Source organism: Leptodactylus fuscus, chromosome 1, assembly GCF_031893055.1.
Source record: "Leptodactylus fuscus isolate aLepFus1 chromosome 1, aLepFus1.hap2, whole genome shotgun sequence".
Classification (NCBI taxonomy): domain Eukaryota; kingdom Metazoa; phylum Chordata; class Amphibia; order Anura; family Leptodactylidae; genus Leptodactylus; species Leptodactylus fuscus.
The window spans coordinates 192,034,551-192,051,025 of record NC_134265.1 but is presented as its reverse complement, the minus strand read 5'-3'; the positions used below and the strand labels follow the sequence as shown (position 1 = coordinate 192,051,025).

General features: G+C 42.8%; 1 protein-coding gene across 1 annotated transcript in view; it reads left to right on the top strand.

Moving 5' to 3' along the window:
• NCAN (neurocan) overlaps window positions 1–16,475 on the top strand; it is a 195,828-nt gene that overhangs the window by 63,692 nt on the left and 115,661 nt on the right. Inside the window, exon 3 of the mRNA XM_075280411.1 lies at window positions 11,032–11,406. Coding sequence (XP_075136512.1) covers window positions 11,032–11,406 — 375 coding nt within the window. The remainder of the gene's footprint in view (window positions 1–11,031; window positions 11,407–16,475) is intronic.

Here is a 16,475-nt window from a genome sequence, read left to right as displayed (position 1 = left end):
GCACACCAGGCATGCGCACTCACCCACTGCAGTGTATTATACAATTCTTATGGACTGATCCAGAGGACTCCAAAGACTATAAGCTAAGAGAATAATAACCTATATCATAATCAGAATAATGGAACTATTCAATCAAGATACCTTTGCAAGTTGAAAATTAGATCATGTTACAAGTGAATTGTATGTTAAAAATACATATATAAAAGTGAGAGTGCAGATTCATAACAGCACCAATAAATAAAAAATGCTGTATAGAGTGCTGACATATTATGGTAAAAATTATGTACTGAACAGTGAAAGTGACATATATCTTAACCCTTACGGGATGTGATACCAAAATTACCCAATACACAATTCAATAATGTTGAATATTATAATACTATATTTAAATACATATATATTCTATCAAAAGAATTTTTCATAATAAGTCCACGAATAGTGATAATATGTTATAGTAAATGAATAAAGTATAAAATAAAGAAAATAATGAATAAAAATACAAAAAATAGAAAATAAAAAATACAAAATGGATAAAAATCTTGATTGAAGAATTCCAAAAGGACACGTACATGACAAACAATATCTGTGAACAAGAAAAAATTATGAATACACATACTATAAAAAGAATTATTTTACATTACCGACAAACAAACAAAGAACAAACAAGAAACATAAATGTCAAAGCAGCGCTCATGTATTTATAAGAAGGAGCTAAAGCCAAGGGTTTCGTTTAGACCATTGGGGGTAAGAGTGCCAAGTCTCCAGATCCATTTTGTCTCTAATTGAGCTAATCTCTTCTTTAAATTACCCCCCCCCCCGGATGTTAATAGGAAGAGTGTCAATACCACAAACTTTTAATAGAGATGGATCCTTCTTATGGTACAGAAAAAAATGTCTCGCTATTGGCTTAGATCTATCTGTATCTAGATCCGTAATGGATCTGATATCTCGTACATGCTCCCGTATACGTAATTTCAGTTCCCGAGTAGTTAAACCAATATAAACTTTGCGGCAAGGGCATGTAGCATGATAGATCACAAATTTTGTATTACAATCAATACGGCGTCTGATCTTAAACGTTTTATCTCCCCTTGCATTGCAGAATTCTGTTGTCCTAACCATATTGGGACATGCCACACAACGTCCACAAGAAAAGTTACCCACCTTTGGTGGACCAGCCCCAAAAATCCTTGGTTCTTCAGTTTCATAGTGGCTCCTGACTAGTATATCTTTCAGATTTTGGGCCCTACGAGAAATAGCAGTAGGATAAGTAGGGATATATTTGGCTAGTATAGGATCTCCCAAGAGCACAGGCCAAAATTTTTTTAACACATCAACCATTTCGCCCCATCGCGAATGATATTTTGTAATGAAACGTACCCAAGGTGGGCCTTGTCGCTTTGCTTTAGAGGAGTGAATTAATTCTGTCCGTCTGGAGTTTTTTGCCCTCATATATGCTTGTTTAATAGATCGTTGGCTGTACCCACGATTAGTAAAACGTTCTTTAAGATCATTTGAAAATTTTTCAAAACTTTGATCCGTAGAGCATACCCGTCGCATGCGTAAGAATTGCCCTGTCGGAATAGCTTTGATAACCTGTGGAGGGTGAGAAGAGGAAGCTAATAAGAGTGAATTCACTGATGTTTGTTTCCTGAAAATCTCCGTCTGTAAATTATGGCTAGTATCCTTAAAGAGAGACACATCTAAAAAGTCAATCTTAGTGTTACTGTAATTATACGTCAAACGAATGTTGCGATCGTTCCTATTGTGTGTGTCAATAAACTCACCCAATTGTACATCCGTACCCTCCCAGACGATCGTTCTAGGTAGACCCCTAGGCATCTGACCAGATCCAATATGTCCCACCTTTCCTCCTCCTAGGAGGAAAGGGAGGGAAAAAAGGTAGGCAAGGAGATCACATGACTAATATTACGGTCCGACGGGACCTCAGGAACAAAGCCAGGAAGATATCTCAATTGTACTCTATCAGAGAAAAATTGCAAGTAAGGCCCTGAGGCCGCCAAGGCCTGCAGTTCTCCAGTCCTCTTTGCTGAGGTCACTGCTAATAGAAAGGCCACTTTATAACATACAAACCTTAGGTCCACCTCCTCCAGAGGTTTGAATGGGGATACACACAGCCCCTGAAGTACCGTAGCCAAGTCCCATTGCGGAACTGGGGCTTGGATGGAAGGCCGAAGCCTCGTGGCCCCCTTCAAGAATTGGCCAATCAGCAGATTCTGAGACAATCTGATCCCTAATACGGCAGAGAGAGCAGCCACGTGTACCTTTAGTGTAGCAGGAGTTAGGCCCCTCTCCAGGCCACTCTGTAAGAATTCCAGAACCAAATCCGAAGATGTACTCATCCGGTGGTTCACCAAGAACCATTGGCGATAGATTCTACCAATCCTTAGGTAGCTCCTGTTCGTGGACTCTGCTCTTGAACAGGCCAGTGTTGACAGAACGGCCTGGGATAATCCTCCATGTCCGTATAGGGTGCGTTCAACCTCCAGGCTGTCAGGTTGAACCTCTCCAGGTCCTGGCAGAGCCGGTTGCCTTGGGTTACCAGGTTGTGGAGAATCGGAAGCCTCCAGTAGTTTCCTCGACTCATCTGCATGAGGTGGGTAAACCATGCCCTCTTTGGCCAGAACGGTATGATGGCAATCACCGATACCTGGTCCTGTTTGATCTTCGCCAATACCTTCGCTATCATGGGGACCGGAGGGAAGATGTACGCCAGCCTGAACCTCCAAGGTATTGAGAGGGCATCTACTGCCAAGGGATTGTCTTCCCGATAGAGGGAGCAAAACTTCTCCACCTTGGCATTGTACTGGGTGGCCATCAGATCCACCTCAGGGAGACTACATATCCGTGTCAGACGCAGGAAGACATCCCGGTTTAGGGACCATTCGCCAGAAACTTTGAGGCCTCTGCTGAGCTGGTCTGCCAGTATGTTCAAGTGTCCCTTTATGTGCACCGCTTTGAGGTGGCTTAAATTCACTTCTGCCCGTGTGAAGATCCGATCCGTCAGCCTGCGAAGAGGAGGCGACCTCATTTGTTTATATGAAGGACCACCATAGTGTTGTCCGTCCTGATCTCCACTGCCTTGCCGCGGAGGAGATGGGAGAAGTGCAGCAGGACCTGGTGAATTGCGCATAGCTCGCGCCAATTGGATGACTGGGAACTTTCCTGATGATTCCATGTCCCTCGTACCAGGGTCTCCCCAGATGCGCCCTCCATCTGTGGAGGGAAGCATCCGTGGTCAACATGGTCCAGTCAGGCTGGACCATGGACCTCCCGTCCTTTGGTTGGTACCACCATTGCAGTGATTGACGGGTACTGATGGACAACTGGATAGGCTTCATCAGCCCTAAGGGGCTGCGGCTCCATACCTTGAGGATCTCACTCTGTAGTGGTCGCATATGCCATAGTGCCCATGGAACTGCATCCGCAGCGACTGACATCCAACCTAGGACCTTCATTGTGGTTCTCACCAGAACCTCCCGCGTAACCGCCAGATGTTGTACCGCCCGACAAATCTTCTCCTTCCGATTGTGAGGAAGAGATCTCTCCATCCTCAGAGTCCACAATGAATCCTAAGAACTGGATTCTGGTGGTGGGGATGACCACTGACTTTTCCAATTGATAAGCCAGCCTAACTCTTCTAGGAAGGTGATGGTGGTCCTTAGGTGGGCCGCGAGAACCTCTGTTGAGTGGGCCTTTAACAGCCAATCATCTAGGTACGGTACGATGAATATACCTTGGAGCCGAAGAGCTACAACGACCGGGGCCCACGACCTTTGTAAAGGTGTGGGGGGCCGAGAATATTCCGAACGGAAGAGCTGTGAACTGTGGATGACACAGAGTACCGTTCAGCACAACCCTGATCCTGAAGAACCTTCTGTGTGGCGGAAAAATCGGGACGTGTAGATATGCGTCCCTTAAATCTAGGGTGACAAACCTGTCTCCTCAGTGCAGAAAAGGTATCACCGACCTGATAGTCTCCATCCGGAAACGGGTCTTGAGGATATAGTGGTTGAGAGATCTTAAAATCGGCCATTTATAAAAGCACGGGAGAAACCACAGCGTAAACGCGTTGAGTTTTTTTCCTGCAGTGCTCATCCACAGCACTTTCTGCTTCCACCATACCCATATGGAAAATGCTTTCCGTCAATGTTTCATAGGTATATGTCACGACCTGAAGACTTGTGTGTCTTTCTGGAGGTCTGGGGTCTTCTGGTGGTTTCCTTGTCATTGGGCCATCTGTTTGGGCCCATTCTCCAGTCTCCCAATGCTATGGATACTAGAAACACTGGAGAGTATACACCGGTTGATTGCTCTGCCCGAGGCATCGGTTCTAGAGCGCCTTTGTCCAGGAGCTCCTGAACGGTGTTCTATAGAAGAACCTGCTTGAGATCAAATAAGATGCGGGTTTTCACAAACTTGTCGGGTGGGTGAAGTGAACTTCATTTTGTAGCTCAGCTACACAAGCTGGAGGACCCCTGGGTCCTGAATGTGACGGCTCCACGCCACTGCGAAGTGGGAGAGCCGACCTCCCAAAAGGCGGTTGGACATGAGGGGAGGGGGGAGGGGAGAGCGGTCGTCTGAAGGTCATTTTCTACCTCTCGGGTGCGTCAATTCGCCCCTCTGCCTTAACCTCCAAGGCGCCTCTAAAAAGAGCCTCTGGACCCACATGATCTGGAGAATCTTCTCCCTCTATGAAAGACCAGCCCTCCCCCTAGAGCTCTGGGGAAGACTCTTCCCCTTGCTAACTGCTTCATGATGGTATCCAGCTCCTTTCAGCACTGCAAGGCTACAGTGCTAACCACTGAGCCACCGTGTTGCCCCATTTAATGGGAGGAACTCCAAGCAATCACTAGGAGAACACACAAGCTCCTTGCAGATTTTGTTCCTGGCAGGCTTCGAACCCAGCATTCTCAAAGAGCCTGCTCGGTTCAAACGGAAGTGCGCAAAAGTTGAATTTAGACATATTATCTGCCTTCCAGGGCTTTAGCCACAGCGGGGTCTTGCAGCCGTAGATAATGCCATAGCCTTTGCTGCACAATTCCTCATTGCCCCTATGGGAATCTCCTGTAGATACGCTCTCCACCGGAGAGGGCTGTATCTGTGGTCCACAGGGTCCAGACTATCTGGACCATGGACACCCAGCCCTCGAGATGAGGCCCCTCCAGGCCCCGAGGGTTGTGATTCCAGGCCTCAGACTTACCTTCTGTAGGTCGCATGTGCTCTATGGCCCAAGGGACTGCAACTTTTTTTTTTTTTTTTCATATCACAAATGAAAAAGTGCAACTGGGATTGAACCCAGGATACTGTGGATTCAGGCATACACGTCTGTAACCCTACAGACTGAGCCACTAGGGCTTCCCTTCCTAAGCAAGACCTCTATGAAACTGGGAGAGGGAATTGCCAGAAATCTGTATGCACTCCTTTACTCAGGAGATGACAACATACATGGAGGGCTCCTAGCTGGAGGACCCCGTACTGACAGCAGTGCAGATCTACAGAAAAAAAGACTTAGAGCACCCCCCATCATGTGGGCAATAAGCAAATATGCACCTAAGCAATGATAGTACATAGGTATATGCACCATTAGAGCCGAGCGAGCACCGCCCAGACCAGCCGACCCGAACAGCACGCACACACCGAAACCAATGCACGCAGCCGGCACGCGGGGGGCTAAGCGGCCGGCCGCCATCAAACCGGAAGCACCAGGTGCCCCCATTCATCTCAATGCGCGCGCCGCCCGGACCGGCCGATACGAACAGCACCCGCCCACCTCCATGCACCATTCTTTTAAGAATTAAATGGCACATTGAAAAACCGCAAGACATAACAATATTGGTTGGATCTTACCATAATGGCGGTGAATCGACTTCCATGTTGTGAAGTTGACAGAGTGTCCATAGCAATAGAAATTAGTGCTTTTAGTCTCTGCAGTGACCACCGAGGGAAAGCTGAAAGAGGACACGGCTTACCTTACTGCAGGGCAATAAATGAACTGCAGCTGAAAAAGTCAGTAACCTGCACAAGACAGGTAAGACACAAGACCGCAGTATAAACATAGATCTTTCTCTTAGAAAGAAAGGGAAAGAGAAAAAAGGATCTAAGACACCTTATTCTAAACCATAGAGGAGGCACAGCCTCCTCCACCTGTCCTGTCCTACAGGACAGAAAAAAACACAATGGGGGGGAGGTCCTCTGTCCTTCTTATAGGGGGAAGGCTGATGTAATTAAAAATTCCACCTGTCCTAAATTGCTCACAGGGGGCAGGAATACCCCATACGTTGTGCTGATGTTTGGCGCAGGGGAAAACCCATTCAAATGAAAACCGGCCCTATACAGTTTATCCGGGGTTTAGGATGGAAATCTCTGGGTGGACATATCCCATAGGCCCATATCCATGGCGCCTCTAAATCCTTGCCCAGCCACTACACATATGTGGAGCTTTGGATACGCTGTGGATGTGACAGAGCCATGTTGTTTGTCCTCACCGTTTTATTGCAGTGTCAATTTAATAAGGAGCAAGAGCTCTTTACTAAGTATCCAATTAACACCTTCTACATGAAGTTTTCAAGATTTGTTGCCAACGGGGAGGATTGAAAAATTGTAAAGATTTGAAAACTCTGAATCTAGTTTGGAAAAATTGAGCTTCTTAAAATTATTTTACATTGGAAGAAAACCATAGATTGTATCAATTGTAATATACTGTATATGGAAAAGATGATTTCTATTTTCAATTTTTTCATTAAACAAAGTTGCTTTATGGGATTTCTACTCAAAATGTTATATATTAATAAAAAATAAAAAGTAAGAGCTGATTTTTTTTTTCTTATAATTGTAGTTCTTTCACAAAGATTATTTTGGTTATCTATTCAGCTTAAAATTTACATATATAGGCAATTTTAGATCTTGGATATGTGTGCTAAAACTTGTCATTTACCAGTTTTCATTGCAGATGGGATAACATCTGAATGTTTGGTTGCTGTTTGGCTATGTGACCATCTTGTGATAAATTACTCTTTTATTAGATCTGGAAAAATTTACATTTGCATTGTCTGTATTAAACTACTGTATGCTGTAGCCAATTTGCTGTTTGAATGGTGTCATTTCTGCAGTATATATTCCAGATTTTGTATGGTTATAAAAACCTGATACAAAAAGGTATAAACTGGTAAACATATTCTTTACGGTTAGATCTCATGATACAATAAATTGATAAATGCAAATGTTGTGGGGCTCTCCATACTGAATAATACAGAATGTTAATGAAGCAAGCAGTGCCGCAACTGAAATAAGCCAGAATGTACTAATAAAGTGGGCAGCACTGCTGTCAGGTGTCTGGTACACTTTAATCTTGCTGTACTGTCAACCACAGTGGCTTATTGTGGCAGAGGTCTAGAGACAGAGGCATAGCTAGGGGTTCAGCACAGTCAGGGGCAAACACATCCTAGTGACCCCTGAACTCAGATATACTAATATTATCCCTATATAGTGACCATATAATGGTACATGCTGTCTCTAACACGGGGATCTGCAGACCATTTATGTAAAGACAGTACAGGTAAAATTTTGTGACTTACAGACTATTATTGTTCACATTTTCCATCCAGTTGTATATTTCAACTCCATCAGTTCTGATGGTGGCCCCCCACATAACATATTGTAGTTCATATGCCATAAGTGTCTGCATTGTTAAGACCCCTTTTGATAACTAACCCAACATATCTACTTTAGGCTAAAGCCTCACGTTGTGGAAATGCAGCTTGTTTTGTTGCAGATTTTGTTGTGTTTTTTTTTTTTTTTTGAGCCAAAGCCAGAAGAGGATTGAGCAGAAGTTAGAAGTATAAGGTAGGGTGCACACTACCTTTGGATTCTGTTATGAAGGTGTTCATTTAAAAAAAAACAAACAAAAAAAAACGGACACCTATCATAACAGACATTAACTGACACTAATGCTAAGGGCACTTTCACACATGCGCTCACTGTCTAGTTTGTGCAATCTGGCCGGTTTCCGTCTTCTGCTCTGCGAAACTGAACAGGAGACGGAAACCCAGCGGTCAGTTTTAAAACCTACTCAATTGAATGGGTTTGCAAAGGTGTTCGTCTTTTGCCTGTCCAAGGGGAAACCATTTTTTTTAGCTGGACACAAAGTCCTGCATGTAGTATTTTTTGTCCGCTTCAAAAAACGGACATGGGTGTAAACGGACACAAACAGACACTAATGGACACAAGATAAAATCCCATTGAAATGAATGGCAATTTCAGACGGACCAGTTAGTGTCCATTGCTAATCTTGTAATGGACAATAGCCACGGACACTGTTGACAGAATCCAACAGTAGTGTGAACGCCCCCTAATAACTTCCTATATATTTCCCATTCCTTTTGTAGCCATTCTTGGCTTTGACTCAAAAAATAGCAAGAAAATTTGCAACAAAAAAAAAGCTCTGTTTCCACAACGTGGGGCCTCAGTCTATATAATATTTTTGTAGTACATTATAATATGAGTATATGATAATCATATAGTAAATCCTGCTGGCTAAGAGATCTGATAAGCTTTTCGTCATTATTGGAAGAGTCTGTGAATGTCTTGTAAGAGGCATTGTGTGGTGATTGTATCCAGATATGAGGGAGTTAATGTGTACATGACACAAGTCAGTTCTTGGCATAGTATGACAAGTGCAGATCCCATGCACAGATTGTAATTACCAGCTGCAGAGAACCTGATCATCAGCTGCACAGTTTGGGAAACAGCCTCATCAGGGGCGCAAATAAATCCATCTCGGAAAATCATTGGTAATTGCTGTGAAAACAAAATATTAACCTCATTGCTGCCGGAGATATATAAAGAACAGGTAGGGAAAGTGCCCCATATAGTAAATAGACTGCCATCTCCAAGTTTCTACTATTTACGATATATTATAGATTTCCTTTCCCATTAAATACTCACAATTATAAAGATTTTTACATGACAGTTCCTCTTCTAGTCGGAAGGTGTGAGCCCATTGCCAATCTCTGAGCTGCCAGCTTCCAGCCTGCATAAAAATGATTTGAAAGGCCCAGCATACAATTTAGCCACACAATGCTATGCTGTAGCGGATAGCACATTCTAATGAAATCCAGCTCTACAGAGAATTCTCATGCACAGCCTTTTATTCTTTGTGCATGTAATGATGAGTACTTGACAGTAGCAATTCAATGCGGATGGATATGGATATGTTCTTTCACACCGCATAAGATGGTGATGTTACTGGAATACATGTAGTAATACTTTTGTCCATAAGTGTGTGTTTATTTTGAGATGTTAGAATTTATTTTATATCATTATTATAGGGAAGACAGGCTCTAGGTGTTTTAGCTTGGATGGAAGTAGCCAAAAGTTTTCAATATGTATGCAAGTGGACTGGAGTTGTAGCCATGGAATCTGTACACATACTTAACAAAACTGAAAAATTTCTGATTATTACCATTTTGGCACGATACACATGTAAAGAATACACGTGTAAAAATAAGACTCCCATTGACTTCAATGACATTTTTTACACGTGTAAAAAGATGCGTCAAAAAATTTCATCAGGTTTTCTGGCGTGTTTTTTTTACACATATAAAAAATGTCAATGAAGTCAATGGGAGTCTTATTTTTACACGTGTATTCTTTACATGTGTATTGTGCCAAAATGTGTGCTCACTTACTCCGTGTGAATGGACCCTTAGGGTTGGGTAGTTAATCGAAAAATATCTGAAATTGTAAGTCAGCTCAATGAATGAATATGAAGTTGCTCTTATCACATTGCTATGCAGTCAGGATTGCTGCTACGTGAATAGCTAAATCTAAAATTCTGTGTCATGACGTGGCATATAAATGGGAACACAACATGTAAAAGGGGAATGTTCTAAAATTATTGTGAATTAATTGTAATCTAGGGAAAATGGTCAATTAATTGTGATTTGGATTTAGGTCGTATCTGCCCAACTCCGTGAACAGTGCATATTTTGCAAGCCAAAGGGATAGGGGGACAAAATAGAATAGAATAAAGGCAAAATACATAAACAAGTACATTAGGATGGTTTGTAATGTAAGCAATTCTTTTCCACCGTTCTTTCTGTGTGAATGAGCCTCAGGGGACTCTATGATACTTTGCTTGGGATGGTAAGTGTATTCATAGCCTGGAACAATAGTCAGGCCTAGAATGGTGACACCAGAAACTAAGCGAATGTTCAATACAGATATATGGCTGTCCCAAGCTTCAGGGCACAGCTGACTGAGATTATTCTTATCTCCGGCGGCGGGCGGGATAATAAATCCTCGTAGGATGGATCCCTCCTCTGACAGTACTTAAATTGGTTCTAATCTCAGCTGTGATCAGCAGCAGCCTGCATTAGTTAGCATTGTGTGTGTCTCGCTGTAGACCTGACATGACTTGCTCCGTGTAGACCTCTTGGGCCAGTGTCTTAAAGAATAAGAGAATGCCATCAATGGGAACATGCACTTGCCAATACATTGCCCATAGCCTCTAGGGAAAATAAATCATGGGAGAAGATACTGGCAGCTTTACTGACTGTCCATTTTCTGAAATAATGCCTATTCACGTAGTATGACAACACTTTTAGGTCATCTATTGATGTTACCCTGAGGGCCCTGAAAATCTCTGAAGTGGACTGTGGAGTATAGCATAAAAGATACTTTGTCAAGTATATATAGGTAGAGGTTAGCACAGTGCTCTTTGATCCCTCTGTCTCCTAGTATCAGTTCAATAGCTTTTACAGGTTTGATAAGTGTAAATTGAAAAGGGATGTTGAAATAGGATTTTGTGTTATAAAGGACTTATGAACATGAGTTAGAGAAATCCTTAGCTCAGAAACCCTTTCTGGAATGGCCATACCTGCAGGAGCAATATATGTCCACCGGGGAAGGTGACGAGAAGTTTTTGCTGATAACAAGAACCACATTAATTTGCAGAAGGTTTGCATTCTGAATATATTGTAATATTCTTTCTTTTTGCTCTCCATCTAGGTAATGGGGAAAGTGTAAAGCCGCTACATATCCACAAACATCAGCATGGCCTTGTACAGTGTGGTTTGGCACAGTCCGTGACCCTCCCCTGTTTATTCTTTCTACATTCTGCAAATGTCTCACCACGCATCAAATGGAGTAAAATTCAGCCTGGGCCAGGCAAAAAGGAGATAGCTGTCCTTGTGGCACGAGAAAATGTGGTAAAAATATCTCGAGGTTATGAGGGGAGAGTGTCTCTGCCTGGATATGCCCACAATAGACAGAATGCCACCTTGGTCTTGTCCGGTGCTCGTGCCAGTGACTCAGGTGTATACCGGTGTGAAATTGTCCGGGGAATTGAAGATGATCAGGACACTGTGCCTCTTGAAGTGACTGGTAGGTGATATTATTATATCCTATGGCTAGCATTAAATAACATTTACCTTTAAGGGTTATTCAACTCTTGGCAAATCACTGCTGAGATGTGAATAATTGCCCCCAAGTCTCGACCCCCTAGAGCAGTTGTTGGGGGAACACCCCAGGGAATGGATGTTGTCGGTTTTCAAATCTGGGGAAGAAAGATGGCGAGCGCTCGGAGAACACAAATAGTAGCAGTCACCCTCTCAGATGCTGAATCAAATGCTTCTAATTTTTATTACACCTCTCACATATTTATATCCAGCGGGGGATACCTCAAACAACCAGTTGAAACTGTCTTTTAGGACTATGTACATTTTGTGATTGCTATAGGATTAAGTAGTGGAGGATAAGCTTCAACTCTTAGTAAACAAGAGATAAGACAATATTGACATGTCTGTCCCAAGGATAGTAAACTTCCTACAGAATAACATTTAATGAAGTATATAGAACAAAATGGTTGAATGAATGAATGAATGAATATCTTAACTTATACAGGTATTCTGCTTTCAGTAAACAGATAAGGAAATGCTAAATTGCCTTTCTGACGGTCTAGCAGGCTACGTGCAGAACAGCATGTTAGAAAATGGAGGATATAGAGCGAAATGTCTTATATAAAGATACATAATTGTATTTAACCCCCTCACACAGTGCTCGGCTGTTCTTGTAAGCCCTGCTCCAGGGGCTAGGGCAGGGAACAGTTATTCCCATCCTGGCATTGATCTACTGAGATGGAAATGACCCTTTAAGATGCTATAGGCAGTTTTTTCTTGTTACTTTTATTCCAGCTGCAATAAACTCATCACATGAATCTTAGAAATCACTCTTAGCTATGCTTTGGGATTGCACTACCAGTTTTCATTCTCGTTTTCTGCTATCTATCTAGCAATCTATCTTTCTATCTTGCTATCGATCTAATCGGACAAGCTATAGCTATAGACATCTGCCGTATATAACATCTGTATGTTCCAGATTGTTAGCTACATCTTGGAGTAGTAGGTTTGACTTTTGTAGCAATGCTTCATTAGAAGTCTATGCATTTTAATTAGGTTACTGTTTACATTAATATCACATTGAAGATCATTTAGCATTTGCTGGCCATTGGACTATCATTTTTATAGTACAGTATCTAACTCCTTTTTATAGACTGCTCAATGCATTTGTCACTTATGCCATTTCCTTTCACAAATGCTGTACCAATATCCCAACTCCTTTTGTATTTCACATTTGCTATCATAAGGGTTGCCTATACCCCTTTTACCTACGCCACATTCATTCACCCACCCCCTTTAATTCGGATTGGCAGCTCCTATTTATCCTGGCCACCTTTCTTTATGATTTGCCTCTGATTTGCTTCATTCATTCTTGCAATTTCTTGAAACTCACATACCCTCAACCTTGTCCATTGTTGCTATCAATGTGTTTCCCATTTATGTCTATTCATGTACATCTCGCTGTCTCCTTCATTCTTCATGTGCCTCCTGGTGTCTCTGCATAGCCATTCTATTATTGCCATCTAATATTGCGCTCTTATTTACTTGCATCTCTGCAAACAGCCGTTTCCCGTGCCCCCTCCCCTTTCTAGCTTTCTTTACTTGATATGATCAAACAGAGAGAATCACATTTAGAGGCTGTTATCCTGAAAGCAGCTGTAACTGCACATTTCTGAATCCTGGCACCTCTACTCCATCTTATTTTTTCAGTGCAGCATCCTCTATCCCATCTGTTCTTTCCTCCTCGCAGCTTTTTGGCCCTTTCACGGTGTTGGCCCTGTTCTTTGTATTGTCACGCTCCCCCTCTCAATGTCTGCCTGTTTCACAGCTTGCTTGCTCTGGTAATTAATAGCAATTATGTAAATCTACGGGACAGCTCTGGACTGCGACGTGCAGGGTTTGTATTAGGCTCCTTACAGATTTATTTACACATGTACATTACGGCATCATTGTTTTATTATTCAGGATATTATATGGTGCTTGCTTCTTTAAACGTGTGTAATAGGGCATTTGCCTCCATTATTGTCATCTTCCATCTTCATAGAATAAATGGACAATCATTAGTTTATGATATAACTTGAGCTTTACTGGGAAGCGACAATTCATGCTGTTTGATGGTCTCACCAGCTGTAGATCGAGTGCAATAAACTTCCATTGGAGTGCTTTTTGCCAGCGACAGAATTATTGCCGAGATGATACCGCTAAATTGCACTTTAAAGGTGCATTCACACTACGGATACGCTGACTGATTCTGAACGTTAAAACACGTTCAGAATCAGCGCGTATAAAGCAGATCCCATTAATTTCAATGGGAGCCGGCATACGAGCACTCCCCATTGACATGAATGGGCTACTTTTTTCTATACGAGTGCTCCCATTGAAGTGAATGGGAAGCGCTCGCGTGTACGGCTCGGAATGGTCCCATAGTTTTCTATGAGGCCTCTTACACGACCGAAGATTTTGTCAGTGGTGTGGCGCGCCGCAACCGTGGTCCGGACAGTATATCGCATGTCCGTAATGGCCGTGCTTTTCGGCATGGCACGGAAGGTCCAATAGAAGTCTATGGGCGCGTGCATTTTTGCGGATATACACTGAACATACATCAGTGTATATCCGCAATTGCAGATGTCAACATGTGTGTTTTGTTTCTTGCAGATCCGCATAATACTGATACACGCGGAACGTTACGGATGCACTGCGGAATTAATTTTTAAAGTGAAATTTGTGTTGCGGATCCGCAAATTGCGGACCGCAAAAACCACTATGGTTGTGTAAGATCAGCCTAAATGTTGTTGAAGAATAGCTTTGTAACTCCCGAAGCTTCTGTACTTTTACGCTTTGTGATATACAATACTCTTGATAGTATTGTGATCCAGAGTAGTAAGTGGGATGCAAAATATTTCCTAATTTAAAAAAAAAAAAAATTAAGTCCAATGGCGCAATGTACTGGCCTATTTTATTAAAAACAGAAAACATGACCTTATTTCCCAAAGCACAAGTTGAACTTATCTAGAACTGTTTAGGCTACATTAAAGGGGTTGTGCAGGATTAGAAACTACATCTTCTCCATCCCAGAGAGTGACCTCACACCCATTGGTTGCATGGAAAAATAAATGGGACTAAGCTTCAGCTTGGCCATGTGAACAGTAAATGTGATGTCAGTTCCTGAGAAGAAGAAATCAGACATGTTTTCTTATTCATCAGAACCCCTTTAAGTACACTGGAACACATTTATCAAGCCCCTTCAAAACACTGGCTTAAAAAGTCACAAACCTCAGATTGCAGGCAGCATTTGTATACCACCCTCACTCATTTCCAAAAAGGGGGCATGTCAAGGATGTACTGTGGATCATATTTAAAATTATGCCATTTTTCTGGCATAAATAATACCTAAAATCTATGTAAGCTATGAGTTGGCATAGATTTCATAGTAGGCACAAAGCCCACCAGAGGACGCGCTCGATTTATGACAGGGTCTATCCCATGCTATAAACCAGGTGAATTCTCTGGTAGCGCAAGGATTAACAAGAGCATTGTAAAAAATAGTTTGTTTACATGTATCATTGTCACCCATAGAAAGCAATTAGCAAAAATGTGTATGTCACTAGAAAAAGCCCACTGTAATCCTCCCTTCCTCTACCACTATTAAAGTAATGGATACAACCCATAGTCCATCTTCATTTTGGATGAACATGCTTAGTTTGTCTGGTTTCCCTATAGCTGCTTATTAGATCAGGGCTAAATATGAGCGTCTCCACCAGGCTGTGCATTGGTGTAATATACTGGTTGACTCATTATGAAACTACTAACACTGGGTTCACACCAGCGCCTGAACTCCGTTATCAGGTTTCCCTCTTCTGCATGCAGAAAACGGAAACTTGTCATGCCGAGTCCAGCCATCAGCGCCGGTGAGCGTTTTATGCTCTCCGTGGCGAAACCGTTTTTTTTTTAATCCAGACACAGAGTACTGCATGTCCGACTTTGTGAACGGTTTAAAAAAAAAGTTTTGCCGCGGAGAGCATAAAACGCTCACCGGCGCTCACGGCCGGACACTTTTCAAACCAATTCAAATGAATGGGTTTGAAAGATGCCGACAGGTTTCCGTATCCTGCCCCTGTTTTGTGCAGGAAACGGAAACCTGAAGAACGGAGACCCGGGCGCAGATGTGAACAAGCCCTTAATTTATTTTTAGATATCTAGATGCAGAGCTAGCAACCATTATTCTTCTTCCCTGGGCTCCATCTACAATCACGTTGCAGGGGTGCCCATCATCAGTTGCGTTGCAATATCAAGGTGCTGCCTATCTGCTACTGTGAGGGCACATATCCTCAGCAGCAGATATCCTACCTAGGAAGGCCCTAAATTCAAAGCAGGAGCCAAGCAGTAGGCTACTGACAAGACCCGAGAACAGAAAAAATCTTAGGCAAGGGTGAGGCAACAAGCAAATACTCAACAAAAATATATGTTGCTGACATGTTAGGAATTTGTGGACAGGTGTCAAGTAATATTTGCAGGTAACTGTATTGTGGGTCCCAAGAATGAATTGTGCTGGTGGGCCCTTAGCACCTCAGACTGACACTGTCCACATATCTATGTGGACAGTCTACCAGGACTAGGAAACTAGGTCCCTGCTCACTCTGATGCAGGGGCATAACGACCGTGGTAGCAGCGGAGGCAACTGCCACAGGGCTCGGGATACTAGGGGGCCCGGTGACAGCTGCTACCGCTGCGGATTTTTTTTTTTTTTTTAAATAGGCCGTTACTTGCTGGAGTAACTCCAGCACGTAACGGGTCCTATTTATTGCAGCACGGGGGGCTGCCTGAAGATGGAGAAGAGCTGCTTCCTCCACAGTCCATCTTTTAAAGGGGCTCTATTATCAAAATTATGCTGATAGAACCCCACATATGCATGAATAGCCTTTAAAAAGGCTATTCAGGCACCGCTAAAGTTATATTAAACTAACCCCCCCCATTTTAAAATAAAACCTTAAAACAGAATATGTTCATCTTGCCGAACGTGCACGGGGGGGTGGGCATTCAGGGTCCAACGTCATC